The 14,032-nt window shown below is 68.2% G+C and overlaps 3 protein-coding genes across 3 annotated transcripts; 2 read left to right on the top strand and 1 right to left on the bottom strand.

Moving 5' to 3' along the window:
* Positions 1-914: 914 nt before the first annotated feature.
* On the bottom strand, positions 915-2,450 carry CHLNCDRAFT_138676 (hypothetical protein; the record flags this gene model as incomplete). The annotated part of the gene is made up of 5 exons (XM_005844652.1): positions 915-1,141; positions 1,362-1,440; positions 1,655-1,795; positions 2,014-2,135; positions 2,387-2,450. 5 exons carry the CDS (start codon positions 2,448-2,450, stop codon positions 915-917), a joined length of 633 nt encoding a protein of 210 aa, XP_005844714.1.
* Positions 2,451-3,113: 663 nt separating this feature from the next.
* On the top strand, positions 3,114-6,362 carry CHLNCDRAFT_26630 (nitrate transporter; the record flags this gene model as incomplete). The annotated part of the gene is made up of 10 exons (XM_005844730.1): positions 3,114-3,253; positions 3,476-3,601; positions 3,782-3,873; positions 4,043-4,157; positions 4,371-4,645; positions 4,808-4,980; positions 5,149-5,305; positions 5,483-5,736; positions 5,938-6,047; positions 6,209-6,362. The coding sequence occupies 10 exons, from the start codon at positions 3,114-3,116 to the stop codon at positions 6,360-6,362; spliced, it is 1,596 nt and encodes a 531-aa protein (XP_005844792.1).
* Positions 6,363-7,260: 898 nt separating this feature from the next.
* Positions 7,261-13,425, top strand: CHLNCDRAFT_138674 (hypothetical protein; the record flags this gene model as incomplete). Its single annotated transcript, XM_005844729.1, has 21 exons — positions 7,261-7,477; positions 7,590-7,694; positions 7,919-8,011; positions 8,174-8,312; positions 8,438-8,525; positions 8,719-8,805; positions 8,984-9,161; positions 9,298-9,430; positions 9,628-9,820; positions 9,913-9,952; positions 10,095-10,165; positions 10,333-10,524; positions 10,725-10,883; positions 11,207-11,608; positions 11,828-11,915; positions 12,112-12,228; positions 12,440-12,546; positions 12,698-12,742; positions 12,949-13,014; positions 13,169-13,246; positions 13,363-13,425. The coding sequence occupies 21 exons, from the start codon at positions 7,261-7,263 to the stop codon at positions 13,423-13,425; spliced, it is 2,661 nt and encodes an 886-aa protein (XP_005844791.1).
* Positions 13,426-14,032: the final 607 nt, after the last annotated feature.

Raw genomic sequence — 14,032 nt, 5'->3', positions numbered from 1 at the left:
CGGCGCCGCGGCGGCGGCCGATCCCACTACGCCCGCTGTGCGGGGCCTGCGCAGGTCTTCTTCCTCTTCCTGCAGGGGCTCGGGCTTGGGCTCGGGCGCAGGTATCTCCAAACTGCACCCAGCACACAATTCGAGATGGTGCTGCAGTCCAAGGTTGTGACCGCTGCCGGGTCGCTGGCGGAAGAGGCAGCTGGATGCTCGTGGGCCAGGCCCCAGCGGGCTCTCCCCACAACCACTGCCTGCTGCCCTCTGTGCCTGCCACCCACGCCCACCACCACACCTGGGACCTTGGGCCTCCACCTGCCAGGAGGCCCAGGCAAGAGCCACCAGCAACAGCAGCAGCGCTGCCCTTCTCATAACGCCAATCACTCTCCTTCTTGCGTGGCGGTTTGTCCTGTTTAGTTTGCTAGATGAGACATGAGCTGGGCGGTGGGGTTGGAAAGCGCTGGGAGGGGTGTCTGTGCCTGTGGAGGGTGTTCGTGCCTGTGTCAGTTGGCAAATTACATGTTGCTGGTGTGGTAGACTGAATCTGATGCCCCCGTGACAAGGAGGGGATATCAGCAGAGGGCCGGATGGAGGAGTGGTGGCGGGTGCTCCGGCGGGATCAAGGGGTGCCGCGAGGGGCGACGGCGGCCAGGTGCAAGAGACAAGAGGTATAGTATACATCTGTGCTAGGTGTTATAACAACAACGAAATAGGAGGCGCGAGGGGGGAAGGCAGAGGGCAGTAAATGGAATGAAGGGAGCTGATTGCAGTTGTGGAGGGCTTGCGCCATGGGGTGCGCGGTGGGTTCGAGGGGGAGCTGCTTGATGGCATGCCGGGGTGGCAAGCGGCGTGCGGAGCCAGGCAGGCCGCCACCGCCACCGCCGCTCCCAGCAGGCGCCGTCTGCGCGCGCGCGTGGTGGCTGCGCCGCTCAGTCCTTCTTGTAGATCTTCTCGTAGGTGAAGAAGCCCGCGAGCGTGATGGGCCCCACCGTGCAGAACACGCCCACCAGCGCCATGAGCCACGTGGGGCGGCTGTCGATGGGGATGATCTGGTAGTAGCCCTCGCTCTTGCCGCTGGCCGCATACGTGGTGGGGTCGGAGCCGGCCACCACCTCCAGCAGCTGGATCTGGTAGGTGGAGGGGGCGGAGTTGGGGCCTGCGGGGGGGGCAAACGCGAGGGGGGGCAGGGCGGCGGGTGAGCCGGCGAGCGGGCGAGCACAGCGGCGGGGCGGAGGCCGGAGGGGCGGAGGCCGGCGGGGCGGCCCAAAAGGAACCGGCGACTCGGAGGGCTGCGCCAAGGGATGTCCCGCCACCCATCGTGTGCCGGGGCCTGCCAGCTCAGCGCGCGCGCCAGCTCAGCACGCGTGCCAGCTCACCGGGCGTCCACTTGAAGCTGCCCTCGCCCGTGGGCAGGCCGGTCTTGAAGGGCTTGGCCACGTTGCACTTCTTGTCCTCCTGCGGCAGGACCAAGCGGGCAGGCGGGCGGGCGGTGAGCGTGTTTGGGAGCGGAGGCGAGCCGGTGGGCTGCATGCGTGCGTGCGTGGCGGGGTGGCCCGGGCAGAGCAGGGCAGGCGCCGCAGAGGGGCCTCATAAGCAGCCAGCCGGGCACGCAGCCAGGAGCGCGGGCAGGACGTGCCAACGAGGGGCAGGCAGGGGCAGGGGGCCTCACCGAGATCACTGCGTTGTACTTGCGCCAGGCGCGGTTGACGGAGGAGGTGTTAGAGTAGCAGAACATGAGGGAGACGGTGTTGCCGGGGGTGGCAGGGCCCGAGTAGGCAATGGTGATGGAGTCGCCGTCGGGCACAGACCCCTGCGGGGCGAGGCAGGGGAGGGTGGGGAGGGGTTAGCAGCCGGGGAGGCAGGCGCGTGCCAGGGGGGGGCGCGGCGCTTTGTCGGGGGAGAGGCACCAAGGCGGTGGCAGGCAGCAAGCGCATGGAGTGTGTGTCTGGAGGCGCGCTGGGCGTGTGGGCCTGGCCCGGCGTGTCGCCTGCCTTTGGCGGTATTGCTGGGCGGGGAAGGGGGGCTCACCTGGGGCAGGCAGGTGGAGGTGGAGGGGTCGAACTGGGTGCAGGGCGCGGGGGTGGTGGTGACGCCGTCCAGAGTGAAGCTCAGCGTCAGTGTGTAGTTGGAAGGCTGCACGCTCGAGTACGCTGCAGGCGGCAACCGAACGGGGCGCGGCGGGCAGGGCAGGCAGGAGAGGGTGAGCGCGCGGCTGTGCAGCAGCGGCCAGCAGGAGCCGGCAGCTCCCGCGGCACGCCGAGGCGGCCTGGCTCGGCAGCTGCCGCCGCGGCGCCTGCTGCAGCTTGGGCAACTGGGCTGTGTGCGAGACCCGGCGGCGGGCCAAGCCGCCGCGCTCAGCAAGCCAGTCGGTGTGTTGCAGCATGGCGGGCCGGCGACTCACTCTGCTGCGCTGCGGCCAGGCTGCACAGGCCCAGGAGGGCGAGGAGGAGGGAGGCGCGGAGCATGGTGGCGGGGTAGCTGCAGGTGCTCGGCCAAGGCTGGGGGCTGGGAGGATACAAGTGGTGAATTGGGAGCGCACCGCCCTAATGGGCTGCGCAAACGGGGCCAGAGTGCGAGGGGCGAGCTCGAGTCAAGGGGTCACCCACGGGGCAGTCTCTGCCAGCTCGGAGTGAGAGCGCCCTTCTCGCACCCCCTGCGCTCGCCCCCCAGCTCTGGCCCCAAGCTGCTGGCCTGATAACACGCTGCCATGCCCGTCCAGCACCTATTCTCTTCTTGCCTCACCAGCTTGTGAGCGCACACCTCGGCCCCACCGGGTACCGAGCACCTGCACAGCCCCACACCACTGCCAGGCGCTGCCAGGACACACAAACACACAGGTGGGCGCCTGCACCTCGCCCGGCACGCTCCACCCTGCCGTGCATGCCTGCCGCCGGCGGTGCCGCTGCCGAGCCGCCTGGCGGGCCGGGCGAGTGCCCTGGCAGCACGGCGAGCCCCCAGCCCTAGGGCTTACCTCCAGCACTTGTTCGCCATTTGCCGCTCACGCACGCCCTGCCGCACAGCCACGCTGTGGCGCAGCCGGCCACCCTCGCCCTGCCGCCGCTCGCCGCCGCCTCGCTCGCTCGCTCACCCTGCCCTGGTAGCTCCCTCACCTGCTGCAGCTGCCCGCCATGGCCGACGACAGTGCCCACGGGGTCCAGATCCCGTCTGCCAAGACCAGCGGCAGCAAGGAGTACACCGATGTGGGTGCCGACAACGGCTCAGACCAGGACGTGCCTCGCTTCACCGTACCAGTGGACAGTGAGAACAAGTGAGCGCGCCGCCACCGCCGCCGCCCAGCAGCACCCCTGCCCTGCCCTGCCCCGCCGGCCCCTGCCCTCCTGCCCTAGCAGTGCCAGGGTCTGCCCTGTGCCCTCGCAACGGGCCAGCCCCTGCTCGGTGGCACCCTGCGCACTCTGTCTAGGCATTCTGTCCTTGGCTGCTGACCCCCTTGCCTGTCCTTCCCTCCTCCCTCCCTCTTTCCTCCCCGCAGGTCCAAGGTGCTCAAGATCTGGAGCTTCCAGCGCCCTCACCACCTGTGCTTCCACCTCAACTGGATGTCCTTCATGATCGCCTTCTTCGCCACCTTCGCCGCCCCGCCCATGATGCCCGTCATCCGGTGAGCCTCCAAGGCTGGGCGCTGGGCAGGCAGCCCTTGCCTCGTGGGGAGGGAGGAGGCGGGGCCCTGGCCTCCGCCTGCTGCCTGCAGGGAGCAGCTCTTCCCATCTTCCTCCCTGCCCCGCACCTGCCAACACGCCCCGACCCCCAGCTAATCTCCTCTGGGCCCGCCCTGCCGCAGCGATGACCTGGACCTCACCAAGCAGGACATCTCCGGCGCCGCCATCGCCTCGGTCACCGGCGCCGTCTTCTCCCGCATCCTGCTGGGCGCAGGTGAGCAGAGCGCGCAGCCGGGCCTCCTGCCGCTCGTTTTGCACTGCCGCAAGCGCCTGCTGCATGAACGGCTGCATGAGCGGCTCCGGCCTGGCCCGGGTCCCGGCTTCAGCCCCGTCCCTAGCCTCCAGCTTTGTTCCCGCCTCAACACCCCCCTCCCCGCCTGCAGTGTGCGACTCGTACGGCCCCCGCTACGGCCACGGCGTGCTGCAGCTGCTCACCTCCTGCGCCACCTTTGGCATGGCCGCCGTCTCCAACTCCGCCGGCTTCATCGCCTGCCGCATGTGAGCCCCTTCCCGCCTTCATGCCTTCATGCCCTCCCTCTCCGCCGCCTGCGGCAGGCCAGCCTGACCTGCCAGCCCGCCAGTCGGCCCACCGACCCGCTGTCATCCGCTTCCAAGCTGTCATTGCCCCTGGAGCAGCCGGCGTTGCCCCAGAGCTGCCTGAAAGACCCAGCCCGCTCACCGCCGCCGCCCCCCCTCCTCCCTGCCCCGCAGGCTCATCGGCTTCTCCCTGGCCACGTTTGTGGCCTGCCAGTTCTGGTGCTCGGTGCTGTTCAATGCCAAGATTGTGGGCACTGCCAACGCGGTGGCCGCGGGCTGGGGCAACATGGGCGCGGGCCTCACCCACCTCATCATGCCTTACATCCTGTCGGGCATCGAGAAGAGCCAGCCCAACTTCGTGGCCTGGCGCTGCGCCTACTTCATTCCCGCCTGGATGCAAATCTTCATCGGCCTCGCCGTCCTGGTCTTCGGCCAGGACCTGCCCGACGGTGAGCCGTCGAGGATGGGCTGGGCTGCCGCTGCCGCTGCTGCCGTGGGCCCCTTGCCTGCACCATCCCACAGCGACCGGCTGCCTGCCGGCCGGCCGGGTCCCCAGCTGCTCCCTCACCCTTCCCTCACCCCGCCCGCTCCCCCTCCCCTCCGCCCCGCAGGCAACTACAGCGCGCTGCGCAAGGCAGGCAAGAAGGACAAGGCCAAGACGCATATGGAGCTGCTGGCGGCGGTGAAGAACTACCGCACCTGGGTGATGGTGCTCACCTACGGCTACTGCTTTGGCGTGGAGCTGACAGTGGACAACAACATCTCGCCGTACCTCTACGACCAGGTGGGCACGGGGAGGGCAGGGGAGCCGCCTTTTGAGCTCAACCACGCTGGACTGTAGCTTGGAACTGCCGGTGGTGGTGGCGGCGGCGCTGTTCCAAGGGCAGGCAGCGCCACGCCCAGCGCGCCTTTACCTCGCCGTCGCCTGCTCCTCTCTTCCCCGCCTCTGCAGTTTGACATGGACCTGCACACTGCGGGCGTGCTGGGCGCCGTGTTTGGCCTCTCCAACCTGTTTGCCCGCGCCCTGGGGGGCATCACCTCTGACCTGGTGGCCCGCAAGTACGGCATGCGCGGCCGCCTGTGGAACCTGTGGATCGTGCAGACGCTGGGTGGGTGGCCGCGCGGCGCCAGCGCTGCGCTCACGCCCAGCCTGCCTGCTCGCCGGCCACAGCCCGGGCGCGCCCGCCTCCCCGGCCCGCCGCCAGCCTCCATCCCGCGCTCCTCACGTGCCCCGACTGACCCTGCTGCCCGCCCTGCCTCTCTTGCTCTATCCCTGTGCCCTCCAGGCGGCGTCTGCTCCATTGCCATGTTCTACTGTGACAGCTCCCTGGGCCTAACCATGATGGTGGTCGCCTTCTGGTCCATCTTTGTGCCCATGGGCTGCGGAGCATCCTACGGCATCGCCCCCTTCATCACCCGCCGCGGACTGGGTGTGGCCTCGGGCCTCATCGGCGCCGGCGGCAATGCCGGCTCCGCAGTTACCCAGGCCCTCTTCTTCACCGGCACCAACATGAGCACCGCCGAGGGCTTCAAGTGGATGGTGAGTGCGCTGCTCGCGCAACAGCGCCGCCGCGCGGCAGGCGCACGCCTTTCCGCCACCACGCCTGCCTCCGCGCCTGCCTCCGCCAGCACGGGCCCAGCCCGCCTGCTGCTCGCGGCGCCTTGTCCGTTGCCCACGCTGCCAGCCCACGCTCACCCGCCTCCTCCTGACCCCTCCTCCCTCCCTCTCCCTCTCCCGCAGGGCGTGATGATCATCGCCGTCACCGCCACCCTCGTGACCATCCACTTCCCCATGTGGGGCGGCATGCTGACCCGCGGCAACCCCGACATCACGGAGGAGGAGTACTACAGGTGTGTACCGCCTGCGTGTACCGCCTGCTCCGGCTGCCCGTACCGCGCTGCTGCCAGCTGTGCCGCCTGCTCTGCGCCAGGCTGCCACCCGCTGTGTTGTGCTGTGCTGACCCCGCTCCTCCCCGCGCCCCCGCCCGTTCTTCCGTCTTCCCTCCCCGCAGCCGCGACTACACGGCAGCGGAGCGGGAGCAGGGCCTGCACCGCGCCATCCTCAACTGGGCCTCCGAGTCGCGGTCCAACCGCGGCTTCAAGGATCAGCTGGCCAAGCTGTCGGCCGACCTCACTGAGAAGGCCAACACCGCCACCGCCGTCTGAGGGCGCTGCGCTTCCGCTGGCCGGGGTCAGCTGGAGCCGGCCCTGGCTCAGGTGGACCCACACAAACTCACCCCCTCTCGCATCCTGCCCTCCGACCGTATACATCACTCTCCGTATGTACCCACCCTTGCTTGCTGCTTCCAAGCCACCCGCCACGGCCTCACCCTAGCAGCCTGCGGCTGCCCCCGCGTTGCGAGGCTCCCCGGCTCCCCTTGTGTTTGCTCTGGTTGGAATCACCTTGTGCCCTGCCCCCGGCGGCGCCCCTGGCGCCTGCCCGCTCAATGCGATTCTTTAGTTTGAACTAGCTTCTCTCACCCTCCCTTGCAGTTCTGCCTGCCATGTCTTACGCCCCATCCCCCTTTCCCTCCCCCTCCCCGCACTCTGTGATTTTATTACCTCAGCCTCCCCTTCCGGGTCAACACCCCCGCCACCCGCCTTGTACCACACGCCGCACTTCCCCGCCTCGGGCGTTTCCACTCTGCATCTCTGGAGCGTTGCTCTGCTCTTGAACAGGATGTGTTGTAAACGCAAGCTTCAACTCGGTTACTATGCAACTATGGGCGGGCGAGTACTGGCGGGAATCCTGCTGCGCCGCTTGGATCAGGTGGGGCTGGTGGCGCTCTCTGCAGACGCTCTCTTTCCCTCCCCTCCTCCGATTCCTTTTTGCGACGCCTCCCCAACCCCACCCACGAAGGCGTCACTGCGCTGACGAGGAGTGGCCGCTGGCGGCGGCTTGCACCCAATTGCGTTTGCTGCATTTTGGCTGCGGTGGATTCAACGGTTTGTGGGAAGCGCCTTCCGTGCTCCCATCGTGTCGGCCGCCCCTGGCGTCGTCATGGCGGCGGGCCCCAGCTCCCTGCACCGTTGACCCTCACGGACGGGATCCCAGCCTCTCACGATGGGCTTTCAGCAGGATCAAATGGAGGGAGGCGGCGCCGACGACAATGCGCCCGACTGCCGTCGCCGCCACTCCTACTGCTGCCCCGGCGGCAGCCAACCCGAGCAGCTGCTCGATTCGGAGGGCAAAGCCTGCCGGTTGCGCCTGCTGAGCACCGCCGCGCCGCACATGCGCAGCTTCCACCTGGCATGGGCAACCCACTTTATGGCTGTGTTTGGTGAGACCTGCCCGGCAGCCACACTCGGCGGTCTGGCTCCCGCCTGTGGCCTGCTCGCCAGCCGCGTGCCACCAGCCTGAGCCCGCTCCGGCTTGACGCCTCCCTGCTGCAGCCACCTTCACGGCGGCACCGCTGCTGCCCGTCATCCGCGGCAATCTGGACCTGACCAAGACGCAGGTCTCCGCCGCCGGTATCGCCGCCGTCAGCGGCACCATCGGTGAGAGAGCCCCCCGCTCCCAAAGGCCGGCAGGCTTGGGCCCTGCCAGCGGACGCCCCGTCTTTGCGCCATGGCAGCCTGGCCAGCAGCAGGCGCGCCGGCAGCTGGAGCAGCAGCAGCCTGCGCAATCGCCCCCAGCGCAGGCGCCTCCAGCCAGGGCAACCGCCCCCACGGCCTGCACGCGCCGCTTGTGCGCCTGCCACCCCTGCCGCTCCGCCCTGCAGTCTCCCGTGTGCTGACAGGCGGCGTGTGCGACCGTTGGGGGCCGAGGGCCGCCGCCGCCACCATCCAGCTCCTCACCGCGAGCGCCTCCTTCGGTCAGCGGGGCAATAGCGCGCCTGCGCGGCAGTGCCAGTGCAATGTTGCACTGTGGCCCGTGCCATCCTCCCTCCCTTTGAATGCACCTGTGCATCGCCTTCTGCATGCTTCTGGGGCCCTCTGCCTCCGACCCTTGTGCCGGCCACGCCTGCCTGGTGCAGGCATGGCGGTGGTGGGGGACGGAACCGGCTACATCACCGCCCGCCTCTTCATCGGCTTCTCCCCGGCTTCCTTTGTGCCAGTTCTGGTGCTCGGTGATGTTCAATGCCAGGTGCCTGTTGCACTCCCTATACCTTATGGGTGTGTGTTGTGGAACGAAGCAGCGGGCCGGCTGCTCCCCGAACAGGAAGGCTCGAGAGCGGCATGGCCTGGTGCGCCTCCCGCCTACCCCTGCTGGGATACTCCCCCTCCCCCCCACCCTGCAGGATTGTGGGCACTGCCAACGCGGTGGCCGCGGGCTGGGGCAACTCGGCGGGGGGTGTCGTGCAGCTGGTCATGCCTCTCTTGCTGGAGGTGGGAGGGCAGGCAGGGCGCCGCAGGGGGTGGTTGCTGTGCTGCACGCCCCGGCCTTACGCGTTCACATTCATCACTCCTCCAACCACAGCATGGCCCAGTGCGCAGCGGTGCGCCCGGAACTCCCCACACCGCCTGCACGCCCTGCCCTGCCCTGCCCTGCCCCTGCCCTCCCCCCTGCCCCCTGCCGCAGGCGCTGTCCAGGTCCCAGCCCGACTTTGTCGCCTGGCGCTGCTGCTACTTGATCGTCGGCTGGATGCAGGTCTTGGTCGGCATCGCGGTGGGTGACCCACAGCACAAGGTCTCGCTGCCCAGCTGAGCCTCCAGCTGCACCCGCGTTGCCCCACCCAGCCAGCCTGCGCTTCCCACCCTGCCGCATCCCCCCCGCTCCCTGGCCGTCCTCCGCCGAAGGTCGCCATCACCCACAGCCCCCACACGCCCCGCCTCCCTACCCGCAGGCGCTGGTGTGGGGCCAGGACCTGCCTGCGGGAAACTACGGCGAGCTGCGGGCGCGGGGCGACATGCAGCGGGCCAACTCGGCGCGCGAGTACTGGTCGGCGGCTCGCAACTACCGCACCTGGGTCATGGCCCTCGTCTATGGCTTCTCATTCGGGATGGAGCTCACGATGAACAATGGTGGGGAGCGGGCCCGAGGCGGCGGCTGCTCAGCGGCCCGCCTGCACTGCCCGTGCTTGCACGCCGCGCACCGGCGAGGCGGCGGGCAGCGGTGTGATGGCGCCGTCCGGTCCCCTCCTGCTCCCCCTGCCTGCAGTGCTGGCCCAGTACCTGTACGACACATTCAACACCAGCCTGACCGCGGCGGGAGCGCTGGCGTCTGTGTTTGGCTTCGTCAACCTGTTCTCGCGGCCCGCGGGCGGCATCCTGTCCGACCTGGCGGCCCGCAGGTGCGGCTGCGTGCAGGGAGCGCTTGTGCGGCGTGCTCGGGGCGGGTCGCCCATCGATTGACCGCAAGGATCTGCCCCCCAGGCTTTCCAAAATGCATGCCTTGCGGCAGGCCAGCCACAGGCCACAGAAGAATCCCCCCTTGCCCTGATGTTTCCTGGTGACCTGTGCCACACCTGCTTGCGCCTCCCTGCCGCAGGTTTGGCATGCGCGGCCGCCTCTGGGTGCTCTACCTGCTGCAGAGCTCCGCAGCCGCCTTCTGCTGCGGCCTGTCCCAGATGGGGGCCTCCCTGGGCGGCAGCATGGCCATGGTGGCATGCATGGCGCTGACGGTGACGGCGGCGGCAGGCGCCACGTTTGGCATCATTCCCTTCATCTCCAGAAGAGGCTTGGTGAGCGCTGCAGGCAGTGCATGCGCCATGAACCAGGCCTGTCCTCTCCATGCCAGCACCGTGCCCTCCTCTCGCCTGCTGGCGCGGTGCAGGGAGCCGCAAATGGCATCGTCGGTTCCGGCAACAGCGTAGGTGCGCAGATGGAAATTTGCCCTTGGCTGCCCCTCCTCTGTGCCCTGCCAGCCGCCGCCAGCCCACAGCGATGATGGCTGCTGTTCCTGGCAGCTGCCGGGTGCCGTGTGTTAGCTGCCGCTGCGCCGGCTGCCGCTTGCAGGCTCCATCCTGCTGCAGGGCTTGTTCTTCACTGGCAGCCAAATCAACTGGAGCCAGGGCTTCCTTTACATGGTGGGGCTGGTAGTGGATGGTGCTCTGTTTGTGCAGTGCGCTGCCCTGCCGCTGTGGCGCTGCAGAGCAGCTGCGGCAGCACCGCTGGCCCAGCCAGGCCGGCTGGACGGTGCCCCCCGCCTGAGCAGCCCGGCCAACTTCTGATGCCTGTACACACGCTGGTGCAGGGCATCATGGCTCTTGGCATGACCATGCTCCTGTTCCTCATTCGCTTTCCCATGTGGGGCGGCATGCTGCCCTCCAGCCTGGTGCCTGGCCATAAGCAGCAGCCTGGGGAGGCGTGCGAAGAGGCGTACTACAGCGCAGACTTTACGGCGGCCGAGCGGCGGCTGGGCATGCACACCTCTGTGCTCAGATTCGTGAGCCCCGCTGCACCAGCCCCTGCGCCGTCGGATCTCTGCGCCGCGGCGATCCCTCTGCCTTCTGCCTGCCTGGCTGCTGGCCTGGCCACTTCTCGAGTGCAGCCCAGTGTGGCGCTCCCCGCCTGCGTGCCATTGTGCTCCTAGCCCTGCCCCGCCCTGCCCCGCCCTGTCCCGCCCCCGCGGCGCCTGCCCTGCAGGCAGCAGAATCGCGGTCGCAGCGCGGCTCGCGCTGCTTCGGCAGTGTGGAGGTTGCAGCGGAGGCGGGCGGCGAGGGCGACGGCACGGTAACGGCGTCGGCGGTCACGGCGGCCGTGTCGGCGGCTGCGACGGATGCGGGGGATGAAGCCGGCGCAGGCGTCGAGTGCAAGAGCTGTAGCGGAAGATCTAGATGTCTCTGTAAAGTTCACTGCTGAGAGAAAAAGAAAAACGGGGCAGAGCAGTTGTTTCAGTTTTAAACTGAACTGAACTTAGAAAGCAATACAGAAAGAGGCATCAGGTGGCTCCCCGGCAGCTGCCAGGCATGTCCACCTGGCAGGGCCCAAACGATCTACCTGGCTGTTTCCAAAGTTTATTAGTCGAGATCTCAACTCGTCACCAAGCTGGGGCTCGCGTCCAAGGTTGACACCTCCACTCTACTCTGATCTCCTCTCCTGCCCTTGCCCCTCCGCGATCCCCTCAGATGCAGCAGCAGGGCACCCTGCCGCCGCCCGTGCAGCCCAGCGTAAAGCGCATGCGCCTCGAGTCGCCGCCTGGCAGCGTGACAGTCAGCACAGGGGCGGCCGGGAGCAGCGGCGTCACGTCTACCCCCGCCACGCCGACCGCAGCCAACGCCAGCACGGCGGCGGCCTCGCCTCACAGCATGCTGCCAGCCAGCGTGCTCTGTCCCCCCGCCTTTTGCTCCGCAGCCAGCCCCGCCCTGTCTGGTGGGGTGCCTGGCTCGCCGCCGGCCGCGGGCAGCAGCGCCGCCAGCGGCGGCAGGTCAGCGAATGCCAGGGGCAGCCGCGGCAGCCTGCTGAGCGCCGAGGAGAAGGTGCAGAGGCTGCTGGAGCGCTTCCCCCAGAGCTTCTGCCAGGAGCTTCAGGTGAGCTTGGTTGGGTGTGGGTGTGTGGTTGCCTTGGGGGTGCGGTGCCTTGGGTGTGTGGGTGTGGTCAAGCAGGGCAGTAGTGTGTGCGGACTGAAGACACCTGTGTGCGGGTTGAAGACACCCACTTGTCCGCGCCCCGCCGTGCATGTGCCTGCTGCCCTGCCCCGTCCTCCCCTGCCCTGCCCCACCCTTTGCTCATCCTGCCTCTGCCTGCAGATCGACATCGCTTCCGGCAGCCCCGCAGCCCTCTGGCAGTGGCTGTGCGCCTCTGTCCTGTTCAGCGCCCGCATCAAGTCGGGTGCAGGTGCGCCGCAGCATGGCCCAAGGTCGATAAGCGTGCGACACATCCTCCTGCCAGCAGCATCATGGGGTGGTCCCGCTCGTCCCAGCAGAGCTCCCTCTCCTCGCCATGTGGCGCTTCGCCGTCTCCTGTTTGCTGACCCCCACCCCCTCCACCTTCTGCGGCCTGCCCCGTCCTCACCCCCACCTGCCCTGCGCAGCGTTGAACGCCTGCCTACAGCTGTTTGCCGCGGGGCTGACCACCCCGCAAGCGGTGTGCACGGCGGGGGAAGAGCGCGTGCGCAGCCTGCTGGCGGCCGGCGGCTACGACCGCCCCGGTGAGCACCCCTCTGCCCTGCCGCCTGCGACTGGCCTGGCCTGGGCTTGTCGCCCGCTGTCCGCCGTCGGTGCTGGGCAGGCAGCTGCCTGCTTCCTTGCCTCCTGCTTCCTTGCTTCCTGCTGCCTTTGATCCACAGCAGCCCCTGAGCGCCGAGTTCCAGTTTCTGCCAGTACCACTGCCGGTACGACTTCGGGCACCACCTGCCGCAGACGACAAAGCGGCGGCATACCTGGTGGAGAACGCTGAGGCGATGGTGCAGCTGTACCAGGGAGATCTGACTGCCCTGCGCGCTGCTGCGGGCAACAACGCGCAGCAGGTGCTCACAGCAGCGGCCGCGCCAGCAGCAGGACAGTCTTGCGCCAGCCGACCACGATGACAGCGTGCTCCCCGCTCGCTCCCCACAGCCTGCCGCTCTGACTGTGCGTGCCGGAGCTGCTCACCCCCGCCGCGGCGCTCTGCCTGCGCAGGAGCGGACGCTGCTGAAGAAGCTGAAGGGCACGGGGGATGGAGCTGTGGACATCTTCTTTCGCCAGGCAAGCCTGCCAACTGAGCCAGCTGAGCTGGAAGCGTTCCACACATGTGCCAGCCTTACTTCAGTGCATGGAAGGGGCCCCTCAGCCCACCGGCCCTCCACTCTTGCCTGCGCCACTTCGCCTCTTGCCTCGCCTGCTCGCCCAGCGCGGCGCAGCGTGATGGCCTGGCTGTGCCTCCCGTGCAGGCGCAGCAGCCCTGGGAGGAGCTGTTCCCGTTCAGCGACAAGAAGGCGCTCAAGGCGGCTCGCCTGGTGGGGCTGAAGGAGCACCCGCAGGCCAGTGGGGCAGCCGGTTGCAAACCTGCCATGTCGGCTGCCCCATGCCGTCCCCATGCTGTCGCTCATGCCACGGGTAGGCTGGGCGGTACATGCCTCCCTTGTTGCCTGGCTCCCCACCGCCCTGCAGGCCCTGGCGGACCTATGCGGCGGCGACAGGCAGAAGGCACGCGTGCTGGCGTTCCAGGGCTGCGCCTGCTGCCACTGTGTGCCCACCAGCTCTGCCAGCGCTGAAACCCTGCAGCGGCGTCGCTCCTGGCGCACACCTTACCCTGCCTTGGCGTGTCTTCCCTGCCCCTCCCCTGCCGCCCGCTCCTTCCGCAGTATGCCAGCCTGCTGGCGGCGCTGGTGCGGGTGGATATGACCAAGTCATACCACGAGTTCTGATCTGACCCCTGATCGCCCCTCCTGCTATCAGACCAGGCCTGCGGCATCTGGATAGGTCTGACGAGGTCTGGATGCAGCCCGGGGACCCAGGGATGCACCAGTCAGTTGTGGTCATCACCTGCCAGCTTTGTCTGCAGCTGGTGCGGCGCCCCTCGTCGTGACCCCCTCGCTGCTGCCGCGGCGACCCAGATTTTTCCGACGCCCCCACCTTGCACCAGGGTTGCGTGCATGGCCGCCGCTTGAGAGGTGCGCCATCTGATGCCCTGCCCCTGTATCACGTGATGTGCTAAATCTCATGATGTGTTGTACACTGCGTGGCGCTGGTGTGCCCAACACCAGTGCCCCTTGCCCCTGCTCTCTCTGCTAGCGTTAGTATCGCGTCTCCCATCCAGGCCCATTACTACTGCGTGACCCATTGTTACTGTTTATCTGGCAATTTTTCCCCCCATTCTCACAAGCTCCAGCAAAATGTGAAACGATCCCCGCTCTGTTGCCCAGGCCTCGCCAGACGCGGCTCGTGTGAGCCCCGTGCAGGCTTAGCGCTCGCGCCAGCGCCTGCTGTGGCGTTGTGCAAACAGTATGTAAGGTGGCTGCATCAATGCACATG

This window comes from Chlorella variabilis (genome assembly GCF_000147415.1).
Source record: "Chlorella variabilis unplaced genomic scaffold CHLNCscaffold_21, whole genome shotgun sequence".
NCBI lineage: Eukaryota > Viridiplantae > Chlorophyta > Trebouxiophyceae > Chlorellales > Chlorellaceae > Chlorella > Chlorella variabilis.
This window is presented reverse-complemented; position numbering and strand designations above follow the sequence as displayed.